General features: G+C 31.1%; 1 protein-coding gene across 10 annotated transcripts in view; it reads left to right on the top strand.

Annotated features, from left to right (window-relative positions):
- LOC116425661 (tachykinin-like peptides receptor 99D) overlaps window positions 1-26,017 on the top strand; it is a 603,076-nt gene that overhangs the window by 459,216 nt on the left and 117,843 nt on the right. For all 10 annotated transcript variants that reach the window (XR_004234739.2, XM_031973679.2, XM_031973677.2 and 7 more), the window contains one exon: window positions 9,410-9,628. Coding sequence is in view for 9 of the 10 variants with exons in the window: in XM_031973679.2 (XP_031829539.1) it covers window positions 9,410-9,628 (219 nt within the window). In the remaining variant the exon portion in view is untranslated. The remainder of the gene's footprint in view (window positions 1-9,409; window positions 9,629-26,017) is intronic.

Below are 26,017 nucleotides of genomic sequence, written 5' to 3'. Positions count from 1 at the left end.
CTCGTTTATGAACCATAATACTGCTTTACAGACATGATATTATACTTCACGCACAAAACCGATACATTTTAATGACAACATAATGTACATACAAAATTCGATCAAGCAACTTATCCGCGGTGTAGGTCTATTGCATAATGCTAACGCCGGCATATCGTCAAATTTAAGTGTTCATATTTTAGTAAAGGTTCGTGCAAATATATCAAATGTGCAGCGTTTTGAAGACATCTACATATCAGGTATAAGGATGTGCAAGAAAAAATATAAAGCTTAATTTAAAAATATTTAAGTGACTTCGACAGGACATTTGAGAGACACAGACCATTCTTGTATACCCTCCTTTATATCATATAGCTTTCGTCTGGAACATTTCTTTGTATCATTTATATTTTTCAACATTTGTTGCAATTCTGTTGGAAAGTCGAGGAAATTATTTTACTTATTTCTATCTATGGTTGTTTATAAGGAACTATAGTTTTCATGAGACGTCAAATTTTATAACTCGAATTATATTCTCTCAAAATTGATTTAATGTCTTTGTAATCAGAATTTGCGAAAATTCACGTGTGATTTAAGGTTAATGTTTTCGGTACGCAGTGCATTAAATTCCGTTTTGCAATTTTAAATATGTTCTCTCTTATTAATTCTGATGGATTCCTAATATAAGACTCACACTGACATTCCGTGACTTACGAAAGTATTCGAACGGTCACACTCGTAAACTTTAATGGACAAAATCCGTATGTATATAAAACTAATTTGTTTAACGTAATTTGGTGTATGCAGTAAGGTGGGAGACGCCAGATTATATCTGCAATATTTAGAAATAATTCAACAACGCAATATTTAGAAATAATTTAACACTTTACATTTATTGAAAACATTGACAATAAGTGACTCACGAAAGTATTTGAATGCTTCAACACTGCTGATATTCTTTCATCTTTCTTAACAATAAATATCAATATTGACACTCAATAATTAAATTAATTTTAATCATTTCTGTAATTGTTGGAATATGAGATGCGTATGCTGAGTTCCAATATATACACAGTAAGAAATTCTTCATGTGTAAAATCAAAATATTTACAAATCTAGCCCATCATAGCTGAAAACCTTGTTAGATGTAATACACATGGTATTATAATAATATACAATACGTCGTATCGCATTGCCATAATCAGTTACTAGTAAAAATGAGTTGAAAAAGTAATGATGTTTCGATAAGTGAAGGAAAAGTAATTTACAAGTGGCATATTGAAGGTAAAAGTTACCTACAAATTGCGAAAGATGTACCAAGCAGGCAGATGCTTGGAGTCAGATGTGTGCTATCCATAATTGTTGTTTTAATGTTACATTAAAAAACCTTGTTTATCGAATACTTTATTGCATTTATTCTAACTAAATTCAACTTTTATTCTATCCATTCCTACAGATATTCAACAGTAATCGATTACTTAATCATATCATAATAAAAATAAAAATCGTAATAAGTATTCCATTAATCATTGTTAAAAAATAAATCGATAATCATAATTAGTTTTTGTAATTTTTCATCATCAATCAGTAATCTTCAAATCACTACGCAATATAATATGTTGTACAGTATCCATGTATTTATCTCTTATATTTCTTCACATTGTTTTGACACGTTCAGTGTGAATGTTTTATTAATCGATTCGACATAATATCGATCAATTTATCTACAAAACTGGGAGAAATTTTGTACAATCCTTGTGCAAGTTTTCAAAAACTGATCAAATTTACTATAAAAGTTTTATCGGTTAATATCAAAAGTAACATTATAATTAATTTCTTGTAAACATTTGTAAAGTTGCCTGATTTGGACCTCCGCGAGTTACGTAATTTGGACCAGTGTAATTCGGAGATGGTCTGATTTTCCTGTAATATTCGAGGAATAATTTGACAATTATCTTAGGGTCGATATCACGAAGAGAGGCCCTTATGGAGTTGGCTTGAACACGATTTGTTGAAGGCTGTACTGCGTATAAAAATAGTGAGAGTGGTTTCTGTGGTTGTAGCTACAAAAACGTTTTTACGTTTCTAATTTTATTAAGCATTTAAAGCTTATTTCTCTTGAAGTAAAGCAGAAGTATGTAAATGATTCTGAACAGATCACAGATGAAACAGAAGATGTAAGTGACAGTTCTGAATTTCACACTGAACATGAGGACAGAGTCTTTAAATTAAAATTCACGTTTATCAGTCATTTCATTGGACAATAACATGTTCTCGCATCTACTTAGGTTGTGGTTCATATACCTTAAACTTGTACGTTACCGCTGAAGCTACTAAAATTTTAAGCAAGTCAAACAAAATTAGGAATGGTGAATAATACAGTCATCAAGGAATGTAATACTTAATTTAGTTCGCAAAGCAAAAGAACTTTTAAGAAAATATTATACATTTTTTGACGTTTAAGAAAATTATATTACGAAGGAGACAGTGAAAACTCGATTCAATGAATATTTATTCGTAATAGCAAACAAAAAGAAATACAAAATGTTTGAAAACTGTTTATGTTAGCTTGAACAATACAGAATCTTCGTGTTACGATTATTTTTTGTATACCTTACTGTCCATAATGTATAAAATGAAGTATTAAATAAGTAACGAAAACTTTATTGTGTCAGTTTTACTCCTTACTGTAATCACAGTGGAGGAAATCTACATTGGTTTTATAATACATACTTTGTTAGAGCGAAAGAGGACTGTACAGCGGAGGTACAAGTGTTTTTATCACTTTGTTAATGTTCCTCTTGGATTCCCAATTTTAATCCGTCGAACCTCGTTGAAAATTATACTATGCGTGCCAACCAAGATTTACTAAAGCTTGGAAGGATCACTCTCCATAAGGGAATGTGCGATGACGTCAAATTAACTAAAAACTACTGCCGAGGTTCAGACGCTTCTAACTATTCAACTAAGTTCCAGTAGACTCGTTCTGACTGATCTCGAGAGACTGGTCTAGTGTAACTATACTATAGAGACTATTCACGAAGGACTAGCCCACTGGCGTTCTTACACCCCTAAGCAAAGTGAATTTCGCCACTTTCCTCGACGATGGGAAGAGGAGCGACCGAAGAGTGAGTGCAAATCGCCAGTGAGACCTTTACCGGAAAAACTATAAAATTTGGCAACGGCGAGAAGTCTCGCTACACCGGACTCCTGTACGAGTGCAGATAACCGCGACCTCGCCGTTGCTTGGAAAGCATGGTTTATGGCAAGAACATCTTTTAACGCAACGAAGAAGGTAACATTGATTTTCGTGAGGGCCTGCCAGTCAGACCCCGTCTTAACACTATTTCTACCGAAGGTGTCAAAAGACACCTTCTGAAATTTTCACTTTAAATTATTTTCCCAGTCATTTGTCCTCAATTGAATTTTGGACATTTCCTATAATTAATTTTATAATTGTTACTGGAAAGCTCGAATAGTCGGTTCAGATTATATGAATAAACTCGGAAAATAATTTTAATTTAAAAATTCCAGAGGTTTCTTTTGACACCTTCGGTACAAATAGTGTTAACACCCCCAGCGCTCCAATGCTTCCGTTCCTACGATAAACCAGGCCCGTACGAAGCCTTAACACACTTAAAGTAATATTTCGTTAACATCATGCGTAGATAATACAGTACACTGTTCCAAAGTTCTGAGCCCTTGGTAGAGAATGAGGTCGGAAAATGGGGTTGGCACCGATTTCGCCTGCGACTAGTCACATCCGTCTAGAAATACACATCTACCAATCAGTATCCTTAAAGTTTACCATAACCGACATCTTCTTTGAAGATACTGATTGGCATCTTGGCAACTCCGAAATTATAGAACAAACAGTTGTGCGTTAATCTTTAACCCTTTCGCTCCGAATAGTACACATAGGTACCACGAACATTTTAACCAGTTAACTGCGAGTATACACGTCATCTTAGAGCTTGAAATGATACTAATTCTATCAACGATGAATTATTTATTTTTTCAGATAAACATGTAATTCTTCTATGGTTTTCTTTAAAATAGACCCTAAGTGCCATCGTCCTGCGTTTGACGAGTACACACTTAAATTTTTCATTTTATTGCGCGCAAAATGAAAGATTTCTTAAACTAAATTCCACAGTTAATAAGTTAAATTACCGGAACGCTATAAAACGCCTAGATAAAGGAAAATTGTAGCACACGGGGATTTTTGCTGATGACTGACAGCTTTAGTGCTAATCCGTTATCAGTACATGTGTTTTGGCTGATTTGTGCGAAGTTGTACGTTTTTTTCACAAAATTCATATTTAAAAAATATATATTTAGGAACGAAAAAGTTAAACAAGTAATATCATCAGTTCGACTTCTGTCTTAGACTATTCCTCCGGGACTTAATAGCTATCAGGACAGTACAGGGACAAGAGGAATCTTTCACTGTGTATTTTGTTTATAGTTTTTGTTGGATATGAGGTCAAAGGCAGTCTGGCCAATAAATCAAGGATCTATTGCTAATTGTCTTTGCACCTATTCATGAGAATTTGACGCAAGTGTCAGTGTCATCAATTACGGGAATACATCAATGAAGTAATCTCGTTTCTTCTCTTCCCATTTAGTTTTATTCTCTTCAATATAATATCCATAAATATATTATTTCGATAGTGTTATCCTAATTTATTCATTTGCCAAATAAATAAATAATATTAGTTTTGACTGATTACGCGTAATCACATTAAATAAGAATTATTAAAAATTCACCATTCGCGACATCTTGATCTTACCGCGGACGTTATCCTGGACTTGTATTCAACGAGAGTTGGCACTATCCGTGCAACATTGATAAAATCGCCAACTCGGTTAAGCCAAAAATCACGGGAAGCGATTAAGTGCACCGACCGATTTTACGATCTCTTTATATCTTGGCGGAAGCTATACTCTGAATCGAATAGCATTTGTCTCAGACAAAAATATTCTTCTCCTAAATTTTTTAGTTTTTCTACTCTAGTTTAAATGTGTCTCCTCTTTTGTCAATTCTGATGTGTCGAAAGTAAGTTGTGAAAATTTAGCCAAGTCCATTTTAAGGTTATCTGATGGTTTAACACGTTGACTGCTAACTACGAGTTATCTCATAGAAACTTTACTAGCCATTTGCGTGAAGCTACGTTTATATTCGTAGAAAATAATGGTTATTTGGGATAAGTAGCTCCTACGAATAAAAATAAAAATCAAAGCTGGCTTACACAAACAGAAAATTGATTAATAAATTGAAAAAAAATATAAACATAAACGTATAAACAGAAACATGTAAAAAAATTTAAACATTATAGTATATGATATTAAAAATCATTTTTTTTTTAATTTTTGATAGTTTATCTGTACTACATTTAGAATAAGAATAATATAAAATGACTGAATCGAAATGACTTCTGAGACTGGAAACCTGCAGTTTACTTTGGCAGTGAATGTTTTAAGGTAATAATACGTAGATTATTGGATTAATCTTAATTTCAACCTCAACAGCATGAAATCGAAAACACATAGTAAGAATTGAAAAGTTAAGTGACATTTTAAGTAAAATGTTATTTTATTTGTTGCAATCTGTGTAGTTGATTTAATATTATTTAACTTTTATTTGAAATATTTTTACGTCAAATTATGAAACGTGTCTGAAAAATCGTAACTGACATTTGTCACCTGTCAGCATTGACAGGTATCTCGAAAATTTGTTTTTGTCTCAAAGGTTAGAAATGTAAAAAACTTCAACGAAACTGCTCTACTTTATAACAAACCTATTATTTTTACATGTAAGTATGTTTAGTGCGGTTACAGGTCTTACTTATTATTACTTATAAGAGTTTGAAACGTTTATAGGTATTGCATTGCAACAAAGAAAACGCTTAAAAAATTCTTATTAGCGAGACTGACGAAGAAATTGGATAAAGAAAAATTAGCATAATTTCTCAGCAACATATAAAAATTATTAATAAACACACAGTAATTCGGAGATAAACCGAGAAAGAAATATTATTATTAAAATTTTTCACTTTTAATTAATTGTGGTGTTTTATAAGCGAATAAATGAAAAAACCAATGTTGGTGTATTGTTTTGCATATATTCACCTATCTCAAGAAACAAACATTTTATATTTTTCAGATTTTTGAAATCGACTTTTGACCAGCTTTTATGTAAAAAGACTCCACTGTGAGTTAAGTTGACCTGACAAGGGTGCTGAACTATCAAAGTCAGAATTCGTTACTAAAGATTTGTACCATTTTTATGTACTGCAGATGTCGAGGTACAATGTTGATTTATTGCTAGAAAGTTTCCCGATGAATAGCATACATGTATTACATATTATATTGAATTAAACGCAAAAATTCTGTTCATTTAATGTAAAAGGGACAATAAAACGATTAATAAACTCCCATTGATGTCGTTCTTATGATTAACTTTAGTCAGGCCCTAGTATCCTTTCCGACCCAAATCGAGATTAATGTATTGTGTATTTTTTTAAGGAGTGGGTGAAAGTTAATATATAGTTTATAGCATATTAACCGTTTTCGTAAACTATTGAGATATATTCTTCTTATTTAATGTTGTTCTTAAATCTAATAACGTAGAATAGAGTGGAAACGAAAATAATTTTGTACACTTAGCTCAAATGCTAATCACGTTTAAGAGATGTAGAAAAGAAAAATATGTTTTCAAGAAATACGTTCATCAAATTGTTTTATCAACTACTTTAACAAGCAGTAAAAGAGTTGTGAAAGTTTCCCACAGCTATTGTTATTGGTACTTGTAAAGCGACATACTGTAAGAAGAAAAATAGCTTTAATTATTTCGAGGAAGAATAAGTAAGAATACTTCTTCCAATACAAAGCAGAATTTTCTATTATAAGAACTATATAAAAAAACATTTAAGAAAATATATCTTAAGTAGGAATACAAACTATTTTTACACATGTTTTGTATAACGAAAAACAGAAAACATATTTCGTTGATATTGTACTTATATTTTCTTCAATAATAAATATTAAACTGCAATTACTCTAAATCAAAATTATGATATACATATGTGTAGTGAAAATCAATCTTAAATTAGTCATGTGTTGCTTTTGTCCGCGGTCATAAATTAATGCAAGATTCACTGAAGTCAAATATAAGAACTAAGGTAGACATCATCTAAAAAGACATTAGGAAATAATTGATCCAGCATCTATAGTTTAACTATGAATATTAACAAAAAAGCCAAAAGAGGAGAAACATGTACTTGAATGATCTAAATAAAGGGGCAACTGGATTAGACTGCACTTTTTGCATTATTGATTAGTGTCAAGCATTAGAATAATCTAAGCACTGTATATATAACTGTATAAAATGCATACCTTTGAAACGAAAGAGTTTGTGATGTTTCTGACGCCGTTGATTTTGTCCCGCTCTTCTCTGGTACTTTATTTTAACACATTGGCGACGGATGACGCATTTTCACTTCATTGATATCTTCATATATTTGTTCCAATATGAACTTGTGAAATATTACCAATGGTTCAATTTCTTTTCAGAACTGTCATATTAGATATTCCCAGAATTGGAAAGGGTATTTATGGTTTTAACTTTCTATTACATTATTCGTGAACATGTAAAAATTTTGAGCAAAAATAAGAATGCCAGAAGAAAGTGTCGTGTGTGTTATTCACATAACAGACGTCGAGAGATTTGTTATATGGGTACAGACTGTAACGTACCGGTACATCTTGGTAATTGTCTCCAAACGTACTATACGAAGAAAAAATATTAGTTTTCATATGTTACCATAAGAAAAATAATAAATTTTTATTTTTTAACCAATAATAAAATGATTCACAACCTCTAAAAAGTATACATTTTTATACAAAAAAATTATTTATACCTTTCCCTAAATTTCCTTTGTAAAACATTAATCAATTAAAACATTGTACCAGTTGTTTCTATCATAACGGAATTATAAGGATAGACGCGACATCGCCCCGTACTCACGTCAAACGCATGTTCAATTTGGTCGTTTTAACTGATCAAAATTATAAATACATCTATGTAGGAATAGAAACGCGCTGCGACACAGACAATAACCACCCGTAATGAAAGGTCTGACGATCGGTCGTGACGCAATACCTACATATATTGTAGTGTGCAGTTCTTAAGGTATAAATGGATGACTGGTTGGGTGTGCGGCTGGTGTCATATAGTGACAAGATGGCGTTGGTATGTCTATGGAAAGCGTGACTGAAGGCGGGGTGATTTTGAGTGAATGAAGATGTGCAAGGAAAGAATGTTTGGAACGGAGCGACTGGACCATGGGAATAACGTGATTAGGGAAGCGTGTACGTGACTTCGAATGTTAGCTATAGATGCAAGATACAAGGTGCAAGTGAGAGGCGATGCATGTGAAAGAAAGAAAGAGTGATGGGGGGTGAAGTTTAAAAGTTCATGGAAGTTAAGTGACGGGGTAGTACAACAGGACAAGCGAAGAAAGCATAAATGAGAATAATATAACGTAGTTTAAAACATATAATAGATACTTTTTTGTTAATTATTTAGTCCCATAAATTCTTATTAATATTAAAGCCTGCCCCGGTGTCTCAATCCTATATCTATATCGAATATTTTCGACAAAATTTTGTATAGAGTATATAAAATTATATAGAATTATAGAATTATATGTAGAATTAGAAGAGCAAATTGTGCGCAACAAAAACTCCGAACTTTCAACAAAGCACTCAAGTTTATGAGTGCAAGAATGAAAAAAAATCGATACCTTATTTCTTACATATTCAACTATTTTAGGGGACAAAATTTGTACAGCTCAGACGAAATGTTTCAAATTGGGAGAATTGAATTGAAAAACTACCAAATCAAGTAGTGTGCGACGTTTCGTCAACACTACAGCTATCTGCTTCAAAGGTCAAAGGAAGCATTGAAACTGAAGTGCATCCAGTCCGACGCTGTATACGTGGTACTCATGTTCACGTAAGAGATCAGTTACCAATCGGGTGGGCAGCTTTTTTAATTGTTCAGCTCGGCAATTAAAAGAGAGGGAGGAGTGTGCTGCAGATTTAATTGAAATCCCGTATCCTTGTTGATGTTACTTGGAATTTGTAGGGTTTCAATCGCTTCCCTGTATTTGCGTGGAAAATATTCTTTGGATCTGTCTACTCTCTTGATTTGATGAAATAGAATTTTGTAATCTGTGGTTAAATGATGTTTGGTCACAGCAAACTATGTATACTTTCTTTTTTAAGTAGAACTGATACTACGCATAACGTTTATACTTCATAGATTGTTGGTATTATCGAACCTTTCGTAACCATATTAAGTTGTCAAGATAATTTTTTAAGATACATGTACAAATTCTAATTAAAAATATATATTTCGTTGCAGATACATGGCCATTGTGAACCCATTGAAGCCACGTATGGGTAAAAGAGCTACACTCTGCGTAGCGACCATCATTTGGATCGTAGGAGTAATACTTTCATTGCCGATGCTGCTTTTCTACACTACATTTACAGAGAATTTTGCAAACGGCGAAGTCCGAGTAATTTGCTACAGCGTCTTTCCCAACAGTGACGACAATGGTCCCAGCTACGACGAATACCTGTGAGATTATCTTAAGAATTATACTATTATTCTAATAATTGAATCCCATTTTACATTTCATCCCAAATTTTTCAGTAAATCTAGACCAATACCATCAGTTCGCGTTTTCTCTTTGTTTTATCGATAATTATCTAAATGTAACACAACCTCTTGTGTAACCTTTACCTTGACATATGTTGTTAAGGTCTTTATCCTGAGTATTTAGCATTGTAACACGTTCGTTACCATCACTTGTTTCGATAATGTTCTCAGTTGCAATATTTCTTGAAATCAAATGATTCTTTTAAATAAAACGTTGCAGAAATGAAATTAAACAGAGTTATTGAGTTCTTACATATGATATCATACCTTATAACTTTAAATAACGTTACCTATAGCATTAATATCATTTTCTTTATATATCAACATGTTAAAGTTTCTGTTTCGTGCAATATTGTAGTCACCGTATTAATATCATTCGTTCGATGTTTTGTTTATATCCTTCTTAAGACATATGTAAATATTCAAAGTATCTAATCTAAATCCGTACCCATAATTCTCTATACAAAGCTGATTCTTTTTTGAATGGAACATATTACATTTCGTAAGCTGTGTTTGAATTAGTTGGTTTAATCGGACCGCTTCGTGACAGAGGCTATCAATTCAAATCGATGTAGGAAAGCCAATAATACATATCGTCCGTCCATGATTTGACAATTGAGTTGAGGAATACAGGCCTAATTGTCAATTTTTATCTCATTCTGTATCCTAATTTACTATTCGTCAGTACGATTACATGTAACTAATCAAAACTATGAATAAAATACATAATGAGAGACTTGTTCCTGTGCCGTTCGGTTTACCAATAAATAGTGGATTGACAGTACACGTGCGTCAATTATATTGTCATGAATATCTTATATCTTACATTTGTAGGAGAACAAATTAGTTATATAGAATCTCCTCTGCGACAACATATCCAAACATCATCAAAATCGAATTAATTACATAAATCATCAAAAATAATTAGTAATTAGAGTATTTTGAAAAATTTTATCTTTTAAAAAATCTTATTTTGTAATTTTATAGACGTGGAAGAACAATGTATTTTTGTTCAAACTTTTTTTGCTATCTCTTATCGTTTTCAAAATAATTCACGAGAAAGAAAAATTTGCACTTTTTTCAAAGGATGGTATCACCCCTTCAATGTGAAATTCTGCACTAAAAATGTTTATAATGTGTTAAGCTTAACACATAAAGTTTCATAATTTTCTTAATTTTCGGGTTCGATAACTTCCCTTATTATCACAACTCTTACATTGGATAATTATTTCGTTTCGTGTAATGAACGTATCAACTCTTATAAAACTGTTAAGTTAAAATGCAAGGTAATTTTATCCTAGTTGTAACTACTACTATATTTATTTTATATACTGTTATTCATATATGTATTTATATTTGTACCAAGTAATCCTTCTGTTTAGTTTCTATTTTATGCAGCTGTAAATCACATAACAGAACCAATGCAACAGAAATATGCACGCATTCAAATTTAAAGTTGTGAACCATATCCTTTCAATTGTGTTGAAGCTACTGTAGTAGTTATTCAAAATATTTGACACCGATATACTCGGTAAATTTTATAGTCTGGACTGTAATTTAGTTGCGATTGAAGATATAAGAAATCTCTAGAGGAAACGGTTACATTGTTTAATAAATTCGCTATCATCACGTAATAAAACTTTTCATACCAATAAATTTATTTGTTTTGCACGAATCGATTCTTTGTAACAGTTTGAATAAAAAATGACTGGGTATAGTCATAAAAGACTTAATATTTTTTTAAATATTTATCATCATCCTATGGAGACAAATAGGTAATTATATTTTGTAACTACACCGATTCACTTCTATGAAAAATCGCATCACACGATCACACAGTAGATCTAAAATATGTACCTGTGGTAATGGAGATCATGTTAAAATATGATTTCAAAGTCAACATCATATTTTTCCATATTTACACAATGTTTTATAAAGATACGTTGTAGTCAAAAACTAGATTACTCAATATTCTATTAAAAATCGCCAGAGGCCTAAAAGAAATTATTAACTGACACATTAAACCAATCATCCTCTTTATAACATTCAAGATCAGAAATATATATAAGACGAAACTATAAATATAGATGATAAACCAGAGAATTTCGATCGTCTACGCTGTGAAATATAGGAGTCAAATAAATACGGAACGAATCTCTGGGGGCAAGTAAGTAGAATTACGAGCTGCAAATGATCTGCAGTGCATCACTTCTGATCCAGACAATTTCAATAAAGACATTTTTCAATAGATTTTTCTTAATAGCTTTTTCTTAATTCATATTTTTTAATTTTTCAAAATGTTTATTTTATTTCATAATAGTAACGAAAATTCAGATTGCAATCTAAGATATTTTTTACTATAATTTCAACAAATAGTATAGGTATACAGTAACAGCTATCAGTTTAAGAAGGCGAATCATTACTTTGATTCTACATATATAATATGAGTATTATCTTTCCATTGGACTAATTATTTTAATATAATATAGCCGCATATTTGACCATCTTAATGTGGTAGCTACGGTTACTAAATGTTAAATGGAACACAGATAGGAATGTACTTCTTTATTGTAGTTTCTTATGTGCAATGAACACTATGTAATTTAAGACAATTTGTTTAAGAAATAATGATAAATTCTTTTAATAATTTTGTACAAAAACATCAAAAACTGTATGAAACATAACTTTTGTCACTTTAAACTACCTATATTAGGAAAGACCGACATAACATTCATTTATGATAAAAGGGAGCAGTATTTGAAAAAAGCAATTCGTTTGCAGAAAGATACGTTTCCTAATCGTAATTGTATATCAAGAAATAGAGTCACTTGTTTTACACTCACATGTGGATTTTCATTGACTTTAGCTGCAATAATTCCTTTATTCATTTCGATAGTAACAGTTTTAGTTCTCACGCGTTTTTTCACATTTACAGTTTAATGACAATTTTTTATTACCTTTGCATATGTGTTTCATTATGAATGATTGCTTAGGGAATGCATTTGTATGGTTATATGAAAAGAACCGACAGGAAAAAAGTTCACATAACGAAAAGCGAACATGGAAAGTATTACACAATGTAAAATACGCTCAGTCCATAATCCGTAGATATTTGAATTCTATAATTCTAAAGCAAACGCGTAGGCGGGGGAAACCCACGTATATCAACCTTTATTATATAAATAGATTTCTTCTGGGTGCATAGTAGCAACAGTCGTTATAATCAATTGCCAAAACCCTGTTGTATTAAAGAAGAATTGCAAAACAATAAATAGTTTATTCAACAATAAATAAATATTTTTCGTATTGTTCGCATTCTTCTGTGTTTCTTTTCGTACATGTGCACATTCTTCGTGTACGCCTTTTTCTGGTCACCATCTTTGTTAAAATCGAATTGCTCCTCTCAAGTTGTACTGGACACTTTTACTATAAATGAATATCATATCGATCTTTTCTTAGATTGAGTATTCCATTATGAATTACCGACGACTTTCGGTATATTAATCGGTATTTATAGCTACTAAAGATTATTATTAACGATGTAGTAACATATTTATATTTCTATTAGACTCTGGATTATCGCATCTCGCTCAAAGTCTGTGACCTCGATAAAAATAAAATTATACGTAAAGCTAAAACTTTTAGATATCAGTATCATTTCAAAGTCATGTTCTTGCCAGCTACACAGTGCAATAAAAAAATGCATAGTTATGTGAAGAAAACATGAATTGCCGTGAATATTCTAAAATAAATGACCTTAGGAAAAAAGTATTCTTACCCATTATTAGCCTTTCGATATTTACTAAATTAGCCATTTATGTTGGATGGAGAAAATTCTTTGCATCATCACAGTTCGAAAAGAAATTTAGGTAACCTCGTGTAATCGGACAACCCTGTATAAAACAAAAAAATATGAAAAATAAATCTTGGAATTTGCAATTAAATGAAAGAGAATTAGTCGTAATTCTCCGGAAACGAAAAAAAACATTTGCATAAAATTCTAATGGGTATCAATGGATGAAAAATTGCTTTTAAGCAAATACAGTACGAGTTTTGGGAAACTGATACACACGGGAATTACACATCGTTTGAGTGAGAAGAATCGTCTTCATACTACAGTTGACAGTGCAAGTGAAATAAATACAATATAATAATAATATTCCAATCAGAATTAGAACTGTTCAGAGATAATTAGAATATTTTCAATTAATGTTGAAATTTAATCAATTGTAACGATATTCGAAAAAGAAGACGAAAATTTCTGGCACAATGCAAAACTTTAATGCTTCATAACTTTTAAACGAATACTTACTGTTAAAAAGTTTGAAGTCCTGGGTATGCAAAACAATGGCCTTAACAGTATATGTGGAGGTGAAGGTCATACGAGGGTTACACTTTTTGTAACTAAATACGAAACCTTCCCATTCGCGGGCACATTTTTGCAAATATCTGGAAAACTAAGGTCGAGCTACGGTAACATGTATAGGGAAAAGTTTTTCAGAATAATAACGTTGACAACATATTTTAAGGTCCTCCAATTCAGTGAGGAATCAGTGTTATAAATAATTACCTGTGAAAGTAAATTAATTCCTTTTGTGCAAGATACAAAATGTTGAGCGTGATAAATATATTATGCTGGTCGCGAACGTGTTAACCATGAAGGTTGGAGTGTAATGGCGTGGGTGTGTTTTTCGCGTTGTAATCCTGAACCAATATGTCGCATTGATGGAATTATGGATTGATTACAATACAGGTAGCCCTTCTACAGCACGGCACCCTACAATACGGTTTCGCTCTAACACGATAAGATAAATTGCAGAAATTTTTGTATAACACCGTACACGGCTTCACACAACACGATATTTTCTAGGAACCTGTCTACCGTGTTATAGAAGAGCCACCTGTACACAAATACCCTAAAAAATACAGGCTACCATACAAATGCAGTAATACGAATGACAGTGTCATTTTCCAAAATGATAATTATCCGAAACATATCGCCCGAGCTGAAAAAAAGTTTCTACCAAAAAGGAAATGTCGCACTGTTACAGTTGCTGTCGCAATTGCCTAACTTAAACCTATTTAAAAATTTATGGAGCATAGTAGAAAAAACAGTATAAAATTATAAATCAGTAAATCTCAATGAATTATACTCTACAATAGGAACGACATAGGGTAACATTTCAGAAGGACAATATAGAAAATCTATTTTAATAAGCCTAAAGGTTGCGCTCCAATTATACAAAATAAGCGACTCCTGACAAACTAGCTTTTTTCATAAAAAATTGTCGTTTTACGTATAGTTTTAAAATTTTTTCAACGAAAATATAATACAGATTTACTTTTATTTTGTATATTTTATAATTAACATATTCAGAAGCGAAGAATAATTTTTTCTTTTAATGTATACAGAACTGATAAATTCATCAACATCGAAAATACAGCATTGTATATAACGATTGTTACTTTAAATAATTAATTTTCTTCTTTATTTCTTTTCCTCTTAAACTTTTGGCTGTTACAAAAAGTAATATATAATGGAAGCTATTATTTACCGCGTGTAAGAAGTCCACATAAATCGTTCGATAAATGTTAACATGTATATCCATGTACAATTTCTCCTTAATCCTTGGGTATAATGTACATAAATTTTACTGCCATCCAAAATGGTCTTAGATTTAGTTGATTCATTGGACTAATCCCTCTATCGCGTGCGGATTAAATCTTGATTATGTTTGCAAAATATTTCGATATAACTGTAGAGCTTATATAAATTTTAATGCTAAATTGTGAATTCTCTCTTATTTTGTTTATCTTGCAGATTGTGAAACTGTGAAACATATGTCCAATTATTAATCCGGCTTCATAATCTCGAATGGAACAAAAAATTCAATTACATTTATGTTCAATCCTTAGTTCAAGATTTTCAAAATGATAATTTTCATATTTTCCATATTTCCGAGAAATTATTTTCTAAATTACCTTGTTAATAAATGTATAATAAATGTTTTTGTTTAATAAATAATGTTATAATAAATACTTTTGTTGGTTCAAATACAATAAATGATCTTCACGTGCTTATTTAATTGTACATGTTATTAACTAACAATTACGAATACCAATAAAGTATAACAGATTCTCGTATAACGCGCTCTTCTATATACAAATTCGTATAATGCAACGAAAAATGTGAAACAACACAATAAGCAAGCTTGGTAAACGCGTAATATAAATGCGTAAAAACATTTGCACATATTTTTCATGTTTCTGTTTGAGATTTAATGTATATACATTTTTTTACTGTTTATACAATGTTAAATATTCATTCGAAGTTTAAAGCATCTGTATATATATTATATCGGCTAAAACTCTGAATACACATTTTCTGACCTTTTACATAAATTTATTAATAGTTTCTTCATTTCAGATTTCAGTAATCTCTTCGATGTCAAACATATTGCTAAATACATATTACTAACTCAAACGTTTCTTTTTTGACAAGTTTCACAATTATTTTTAACCCATTGTCCTACAACAACGAGTGAGACTCGTGGTGAAGATTTTCAACATGATTCAACAAATATATATATATTACTTAGTTAATTCGAATTCAAAGTAAATATTATTCCTCTGTAATTAACTATTATACTTAAAAGGAAATATAGGCATAACATATGCGTAGAGTTTTTCTCTTTTTTCAATAAATTATTAATGATAGAGTAGCCGTACCGATCAGAGTTAAGAACGAAATCATAGGCTAAGAGGTTAATGCAACCCCAAAGCATAAGAATACCAATTTTATGAAAATCCTATGAAATTATGAACTTTGGCCACTTTTTCGTGAAATAGTACTACTACGCGTTATACAGTGGTCCATTTGCCCGAAAACGTGGCCAAAGTATACATTAAAAATAGAGCAGGGAGTCATACATAGATGTCCTATCTACTAATGTCATTAATTAGATTCCGAGAACTAGAAACTTTTTTTTATCTTGGCAACGGTTTCGGGCAAATTGACGACTGTGCAACGCACAGTTCACGGAATCTAATTAGTGACATTAGTAGATAGGACTTCTATGTGTGACTCCCTGCTATTTTTAATGTTTTAGCAGGAATCCTTTCGAAGATATTCCAATTCAAATTTCGTAATCAGAATTTAAGAAGTTTGGTCGAAATTAAATTACTTATTATCAACTTATTTTATCTAAGCAATAATTATAAATTATAATTTAGATTCGTATGGACTATGTTGTGTGTAAAATTGAAATACTCCAACAATTTTTATGAACGACAACAATTTATATATACATATATTTTTCACATACCTATAAGCATAAAATTTTTTAACAAGTTCCAATCAAAATTCTACATATTACTAAATCAAACGTTTCTTTATTGACAAATTTCACAATTGTTTTCTGATTCACATCAATGAGCGAAGTTAGAAGAATGCATAAAACATAGTTACGTAAGAACAAAGGGTTAATAAAAGACAAATACGCCTGGAGTAAGTATTCGAGATTAAAATGTAATAAAGTGACGTAATAGGTATCGATTATGTTCTAATGAAGCTTCATCTACTCAGTTCTAAAAGTATGGAAACGACTAGCAATTTCTCGATTTAATAGCTCCGAAGGAATATTCTATATGAAACCTCGTTGCCTTTCTACGCTGTCACCTTTAATTACGTGCCGGAACTGATAAAAGTGGTCTTTAAGATGTCAATGAGTCTTCGTTCAAAATTGCAAGTGTCCTTTCAACTCATGATCTGTTACAAAAGTTTGCCAAATCGAAACCATTTGAGTAATTCTAAAATTATCTTTTTTTAAACTTATTCTCTGATTTTTTTTATATTATTCTTATATCGTTATTCTGTGCATATGTAATACTATTTAATTAACTACTTGGATTAATATCTAACTGAAGTTTGCGTGAACCATACGTGTCTATATAATTTTACAGTATACAGGGTATATCTACTATAGTAACTGAACAGGCTATAACCCTGTTCCTGATGAAGTTATAAAAAAAACCATAAAAAGACATAGCATTCTTTGACAAACTCTATTATACTACAATATTAATTTTTTCATAAATGCATTGATGCAGTTTCAAAGTGCAGTTATACCTTTTTTTTAATGAAATTTCACGCTTCTTTTTAAGTAGATACATATTGAATGACAAAACTGTAAATGAAAAATTTTGGAGGAATTAATCTAAGACTTCAATCATGTATCAAGGAATATTATACCAAGTTAAAATATTAAATAAATACAAATGCAATCTGAATTTAACACACGAAACTACTGAAATAGTTTAGCAAATCACTAAATTGCTAAAAATCTATTATAAAATTATCAATGAGCCTTGTTTCTGCATTTATTCGTAAGAAATAAATATTTACTCTGAAGAAATGAAATTTCAATTGTTTTAGTATCAGTATTACTATAATATCAATTGATATAAATCACTCATAACACCATGAAACCCGCACGTAAAGAAAATCTTATATTTCAGTTTCTTTTTTTCTTTTTTATTATTTATCCCCATTGCATCACAAAGTAGATCATTCTGTGAAAAATATTTCTTCCATATCACCGAACATGATGGTTATTTCAAATAATATTTAGTAATTATAAATATCTTCCAATTTTTTCGAGTTAAAATGAAATTTCGTTTTTTGTAATCAATTTTTTATCTTTACAGTAAACATGGATGTAAAATGAGCATAACATTATTCCACTTTTTAAGTGAATTATTAATGATAAAGTAAATTTAACGAGTGCAGCTGCTGAAAAAAACAATTCTTTACGAAATTAAACATGTTCCTTACTACCAAAGAAGTATTATCAGCATGGTGTGTGATGTTTCATATAGCACATTTATACACTGCATTGAAGTTGCATCAAAAGTAAATTAATACTATTAAATAACCATTACATTTTATTATACATTCATTTAATTTTAATCAATGAAATATTGTAAACAAGTCAACGATTTAACTTCTATACGAAGTAATTGACTACTAATATAAATTAATTGAATTCTAACACAATTACTTATAATAACACAATTACTAATGCAATGATATGCAATGATTACCATACGGATCAATATTATCCAACGCATTGACCAGAATCGCTAGTGCATTATGTATAGCACTGTGTTGAAGATAGAATTTTCATCATGGGCACTGACGCGGTTTATCTTGATGCCTGTTCGACAAGTAAAGTGATCGTCAGGCACAGAGTAATCAAGATGATGTAACTGTGGGAAAGCCTTGATGACGCAATAGCTGGAAACTGTTCGCTGACAGTAACAAGACATTCATAACTGTATTGTTGGCATTAAATATAATAGCTGTCTAGAAAAGTCTTCTTTTATGAGGAAACATTTAACTAAAGTCATTATATCAAGTTATCACCTCTTATAGTTTTAACCTGTAACTGTAGAATTTTGTTTAAACAATCTGTCGCTTTGCGTGCGATAAAATCAAAAAATTAAATGTATACTCGTCCAACGCAGGACAAATGCACCTAGGGTGTATTTTAATAAAAAGCCAATTCAAAATAAAAAAGAATTACATGTTTATATGAAAAAATAAGTAATTCATCGTTGAAAGAATAAGTATCATTTCAAGCTTTAAAATAACGTGTATATTCATCAAGCGCAGTTTAACTGGTTAAACAAATTGTTATAATACTAAGGATGTATGCATTTAGTTCAGAACGTTATATTTAAATACGAATAATAGTCTATCATAAGGTGTTGAAGCTATGAAAAAAATGTTTGCACAAGAATTTATAAAGAGATACATACTTTATATAGAACTCTTACATTCTTCCATTCTTGATCGTTAAATTCAACGATCTCCTACATTGTATCATTGCATATAATAATGCCACAAATAAGTGAAAGCGAATTAACCCCTTGGCTACTGTTGGTGCCCAAGGGCGCTTTAAACATTTGGTTTTGGTGTACTGTTGACGCCTATAGGTGCTAAATTCACAATATTCGAAATGAACTGAAAGCACCTATGGGCGTGGATAAAATATTATTGACAATTATTGCAGCAAAGCTCGCGTGAATCAGACGTAAGTGAATTCTAATTCAACAATTCCATCTTCTGTTATTCACATATTATACAAACGTGATTATTTTATACTGGTTTAATTTAGTTCAATTCAGTGTTTTGATTGTTTCAATACACTTTCTTAGAAATGCACGCTGACGTAAAATTCCACCGTTCCCGTAAGGAAAAGTGTTGAACCCGGAAATTCAAAAAGTTATGAAGCTTTGTGTGTAAGTGGAGTAAGTTAAGCCTAATACATTGCAATTTTTTCCTGTCGAATTTCACTTTGAAGGGTGAAGCCACTCCTTTAAAAGAATGCAAATTTTTCTTTCCCGTGGATTATCTTGAAAACGGAAAGAGAAAGCGAAAAAATGTAAAAAAGAATACATTGTCCGTTCACGTAAAGTTGTAAAATAAAATTTTCAAATAAATCATTTTCAAAATCAAAGTTCTGATATATTTGTACTTTTTGAGACGTAAAAGAACAATGTATTTTTGCAGAAACTTTTTTTTACTATCTCTTACTGCTTTCAAAATAATCCACGGGAAAGAAAAAGTTTTATTTATTTCAACGGATGATTTCATAAATTCGCTAGGAAGAAGTTACAATATATTAGACTTGACTTACTCTACTTACACATAAAGTTTCATAGTTATTAGAATTTCCGGATTCGATACCTTTCCTTATCAGTGTAGGTCGCAATTGACCTTCTACCATATACCCCGTGCGAAACGTATCAAAATCTGCCGCATTCAAGAGGTTAATATCAACGCATATTAGATAATGTGGGACAGCTGAACATCTCCAGCTATTTATACCATGTCTTGCTAGGTTAATTCAATTTTTATCTAAGTGTATTTGATATAAACAGATGTCAAAATTTTTAATAATATAAAAATTGAAAATTGTTTAACATAGTATTGAAAAGCTTCGGTTTAGAGCGCCACGGTTAATAATATTCTAAACATGAACCAACTAATCACATATCTTTTGTTAAAAATTAGTAAAAAACCGCTTTTTAGAAGAATTAACTTAATAATAATGTTTATATCAGAAATATTAGCTTCGTCATTTTAAATGTTGTATTTTAGATAAAATATTCGGATTTAGCAACCTCAAAACATAAAAATATCAATTTTTATGAAAATCCTGTGAAATTATGAATTTTGAACACCGTTTCGTCAAATAACACAACTGTACATCGCACAATGGTCCATTTGCCCAAAAATGTGGCCAACATATGTATCTTCGTTCGTTATGCGTTATTCATTATAAAAGTCAATAAAGTCATTCATACACCAGGATGACGTCTAGTATGGATGCAAATTACTCCACTAAATTTTGACTGCAACTTGGTAAGTAACCTCTAAACACCATTCGTGCAGGAAATTGTTCCTAAATTTTTGCAAAATAAGTGAAAACCCGAGAACATTAAACCGTGCTCTCAAATTAATATATTATTATATTAATTATAGTACGATCGCAGCATGTCATACCAAATTTCGATTAGAACTTCTTGACGGGCCTCTAAACTCCATTTAAAAAAAAATGGTTGATGGTTATGGAAGAATCGTTACCTTTATGCTTATAGATATGCGAAAAATATATGTATATATAAATTGTTGTCGTTTATAAAAATTGTTAGAGTATTATAATTTCACGTAGAACATAGTCCATATAGGGAATATTTTCCATTTTTAAAAATTAGTATAAATATATTTAACAATGCATACAAAATAAAAATATAAATACGTTGGAATCTCGGAATGTCTGAAGGGCAATGTTTGACTGTGTTAAACAGTCGTTATAATTCATTAATTTTTCAAATAAAAATCATTTTGTATAGCAGGGACTATTTATCAACTCATTGATAACCTTCAATTTTCGTTATGGGAATAGTCAATGTTTGGGGTTTTGTGCACAGCCATCCGCATTGTGCATCGTGTAGTAACAGTGTTCTTCAAATACATACTTGTAACTTCGTTATTTTTAAGAATTGCAACATATCCTTTGGTAGATATTCTCAAAAACATACACTTTTAAAAAATGCAAGGAAAGAAATCAGTTTTTCCAAAGCTCAAAATAAAAATACTTTCTTAAAGTAAATATTTATCGAGATACCATGATACTACAATTGCGCGGAGCAACAATAATGAACGCTGTGTATTAGATAAATGAAATATAGTTGATTTTTTGACATTACATGTGTTGAATGAAACAATGTTTATAAGTTGTTTAATGATTCGTAGATTAAGTATTACAATTGAAATTGTCTGACATTGTTATGAGAGATATGAAACAGGAGTAACTCTTGGAACGTAAGAGTGCATTCTCGGTAATAAGTATCAACTCTGTATCTTGCTACAATAGTGTTCATTTCGATAGAAGAGCCCTCAAAGCCGGGTAATGTGTGTAGTTTACAGTGTTTCCAAGTATTGTGTTGATCTACAACATTTTGCCTGCTGGAGATTCATCTCGTTGATTACATTTTGATCAATGTTTTCCAACTATCGGGCTTGTGTCTCTAGGCATACGTTACCTTAACGGCATTACATGTTGCAAATCTGTTCGCCTCGGTCCAATTTAGACCATTTTCATAGTAGCTATGTAGACAGTGAGCTTGAAACATCGTTTAATTAAATGATCCTTAAATCAAAATATTGGGCAACAAACTATAAATCTTTTACGTTAAATATTTATATTATTCTTTGTACAGTAATATAATGTGAACAAAGAGCACAGCCGAATGTGGAGGAGTAAAAGTCTCCCCAAACCAAATCGACGTTCGCACACGTCATTCAATACATCACCCGAAGAAATCCCTTTGTATTAAATTTTAAGTCCCTACCCTTACTATTAGGCTAGTTACAGGGTGGAATGCTATACACAGTTTATGCTGGATATTTCATGTTCTGTTTGATAAAAGAATTATGAAAAAATCATAGTTATTCTAGGTGCCGATGTGCACTTCTGGGAAATTATTTCAGAATTTTAGAGTATAGAAGCGATTTTTAAATAATTCAAGAAAATGACAAATGCTGATTTTTTATTTCAATTATCAGAGTACCACTTTTTATATTTCTATGGAATTACCGTCTTATTATGACTATTAATATTCTATTTTTTCATATTTTTCGGATTGGGGAGACGCAGTTAAAAAAAGAAACCGATATTTTCCTGCAGTATGGGCTGAATTATATGTACTACCGTATTTATATTTTTACAAATTTTATAATTTGTTATAGTTATTAATTTATAATTTTTTGAGATGTTTCGGGTGGGTGTATTATGCTTTAAAACGTTACGAACGTATATTTCATTGCTTTCCGCAGCAGAATAGTATGATCGTACTACAACAGTTATTAAATGTAGCTATTATATGTAGTTTGAAACACCTTTTTATGTGATATATAAATTGAAAAAGACTGTTTATATCTGACTTTTAATATTTGGGCACTGTTACCTATAGTGCCGCTCTCACATTCTGAGTGAACCCTCCAAGCTAAAAAGTCACAGTAACTACCCTAATAGTAGGGATAGGGGCATAAAACTTGGTACAAAGGAGTTTCTGCGAGAAATCTATCGAATGGTATGTGCGAAGGTCAATTTCGTTTGAGGGCAGCTTAAACCTCTCCTTATTCAGTTATGCTTTTTTATTTGCACATTTACTATTAACCCTTTGCACTTGCGAGGCGACTCCTAGTCGCCAGATGATTTGATATAGCTAAATTATAAACTTTGATATTTACCTTTGTATACTGCATTAATACGTGAAATATTGAAAAAAATAGCTTTGTTACCTAATTTATGTATAATTTCTTGTTAAATTCATTTTAAAGAATCTAGTCTACATCTAATTAGAAACTATAGAATGTTTCAAGTGAAAAACTTTCGAGTGCAAAGGGTTAAATTAGTCTATACTTTAAATATTTAGATATGGTACTTCAGAAGATATTCTAATGTGACCAGTCGAAAAATCGATTTTTTAAATTTCATATATCGAAATCTAATTAAACATATAATCCTTTAAAAATGTGTTTCTAATATTTTATAGTGATATTCGACAAAAATAACGAAATTACAGGAATCGGTTTGCGTGGCGCTGTCACGTTCGGCCACAGAATTTTAAAACTTTAAACGCATTTTTTTTAACTACGTTGTTCGAATTTATTGTCACGATATTTGAAAAACTGTTGCACTGATCGAGCTCAAACTTTGCATGCGGCCTTCAGCACATTCAGGATTGTCGTTGATACCTCAATTATACCAACATATATTTTTTTCTAATTTCTACTGTTATTTCATGACGAAAGAAGCAAAGAAAGCGAAACTTTAAATTCAAAGGATTTTTAAAATCCTTGACCCGCTTTTTTAAAAATTTTTAATATATTTCTCTCGTTTTAAAATCTGCGGTGGATAGCCACATGAATATTGTTTGAAAGTCAATTAGAAAAGTAGAACAACATAAATCCTAGAAAACAGCAACCTACTTTTTTATACTCAATTTTACGTGCTCTGTAGTAGCCATTTTTAAATATTATTCAACAAAAGAATTTATAATCATTGTTCAAATATAAATAAATATTATAGTATAAAGCTTATGTTAATAATTTACTTCTGCAGAGCGTTTTCTATAGTATCTATATTATGCGACTTTTAATGTGTTTACATTTAAAAAATAACGTGCAAATGAAAAAAATGATGTTATTGCAGTTAATCGAAAACGAATATGTCATCTACAAACTTTTATTATTGTTTCCTGTTACGTACGGAGAATGCTTTCCGTACAACTCTTCGATCTCTGGCAGGAAGCAGAGTATAGATAACCTCTTAACCCTTCATCTATACAATTGCACCCTATAAAATAGAGCAAATAGAATGCAACTGCGACAGTAGGTCATACGGCTACTCCCACCCATTTTTCGGGATATATAAATCCAATAATTTTTACTCTCATAGGTTCAAACTGAGAAAGACTCATCTGCCGTTACATCGGTCCACGTCAGTTATAAATCGGTTAAGTCGATTCCAGTAAGATCAAGTTAAAATTCCCTTTTGAATCAAGTTAACCTTGTAGAATCCGCGAGTCCGGTGAAATTCCATTTGCCAATTCTTTTCGACTGTTCCCAGACTCCGCATTGCCAGTGTGCCCACACCAAGTAACTTAGGTAATAGTTTTATAATCGTTTAAATTCATCGCGACACCAAACATTCTTGTAACTACAATTATTCAGATTATAATTGAGATATTTTATAAAACGTCGTGATTCTCTAAGACCTTTAATTATCGTCCAAAATCCTAATTTAGCGATTCAGAGAGATACAATCTTACAGCTCGGATTGTATCAAACAATTATAATTAGATAGTGTTACGAGGGCTACTAACAATCTCAGCGACCCCCTGATCTCGCATCAGGTTTGTTTGCGAAAACACTTACTCTAGAAGAAAAGATTTCCCCAACCAAGTGGCTCCCCACTTTCACATTGAGCTGGTCCACGAAAACTATACTATCCTCCAGTTCCCTAATTTACATTGGGTTCATCCGCATTCTACAACTCCCCAATTTTGCATTAAGTTCGTCCGCGCACTTTGCTAACAAACTGATTCCGTATTATCAGGATACAAACCCTCACCCGGCTTCTCTCGCTGCTCACGGCCCTGGCTCATAACATTCCAATTATGTATTTTGCGAAGTGTTCAAATTTTTCAACTTCGGATCGCCTGAAAGTTTTTTTTTACCGTAGATACGCCCCGGAAGATACACCTTTATAATATTTTTTTTCAATTATCAATTACGTGACAATAAATGATAATCACTTATAAGTATTCTTAAAATATTTTAACAGTATAAGAAAATGGAAGTGGATTGTAGTATTAAAAAAAGTATTATAAAGAAGTTGTATTTCACAAAAAATAACAGAATATTTCATTCATGTAGCCAACGTATAGAAGGAGAAGGAAGAAAAACTTTAACATAATATTAATTTTAAAAAGTAGAAGATTTGTTTATTTTTCTTTTCTAGTTCAATAAATATTAATTTCTCGTGATATAAATATGTTTTATTTACAAATTACCTAGGTGTTCCATGTTAGGTGTCGTTATCCTACTTCTTGATTAAAATAAATCAAGAACAAACTGTTACGATTAGTATTTTGCAAAATAGAAAACACCGTGAAAATTTTAAAACTTTGAAACGTAAAATATCAAGAATGAACAAGGAAATCAACTTTATT

Source organism: Nomia melanderi, chromosome 13, assembly GCF_051020985.1.
Source record: "Nomia melanderi isolate GNS246 chromosome 13, iyNomMela1, whole genome shotgun sequence".
Classification (NCBI taxonomy): domain Eukaryota; kingdom Metazoa; phylum Arthropoda; class Insecta; order Hymenoptera; family Halictidae; genus Nomia; species Nomia melanderi.
The sequence above is the reverse complement of the archived record's forward strand: the minus strand, read 5'-3'. Positions and strand labels throughout refer to the sequence as shown.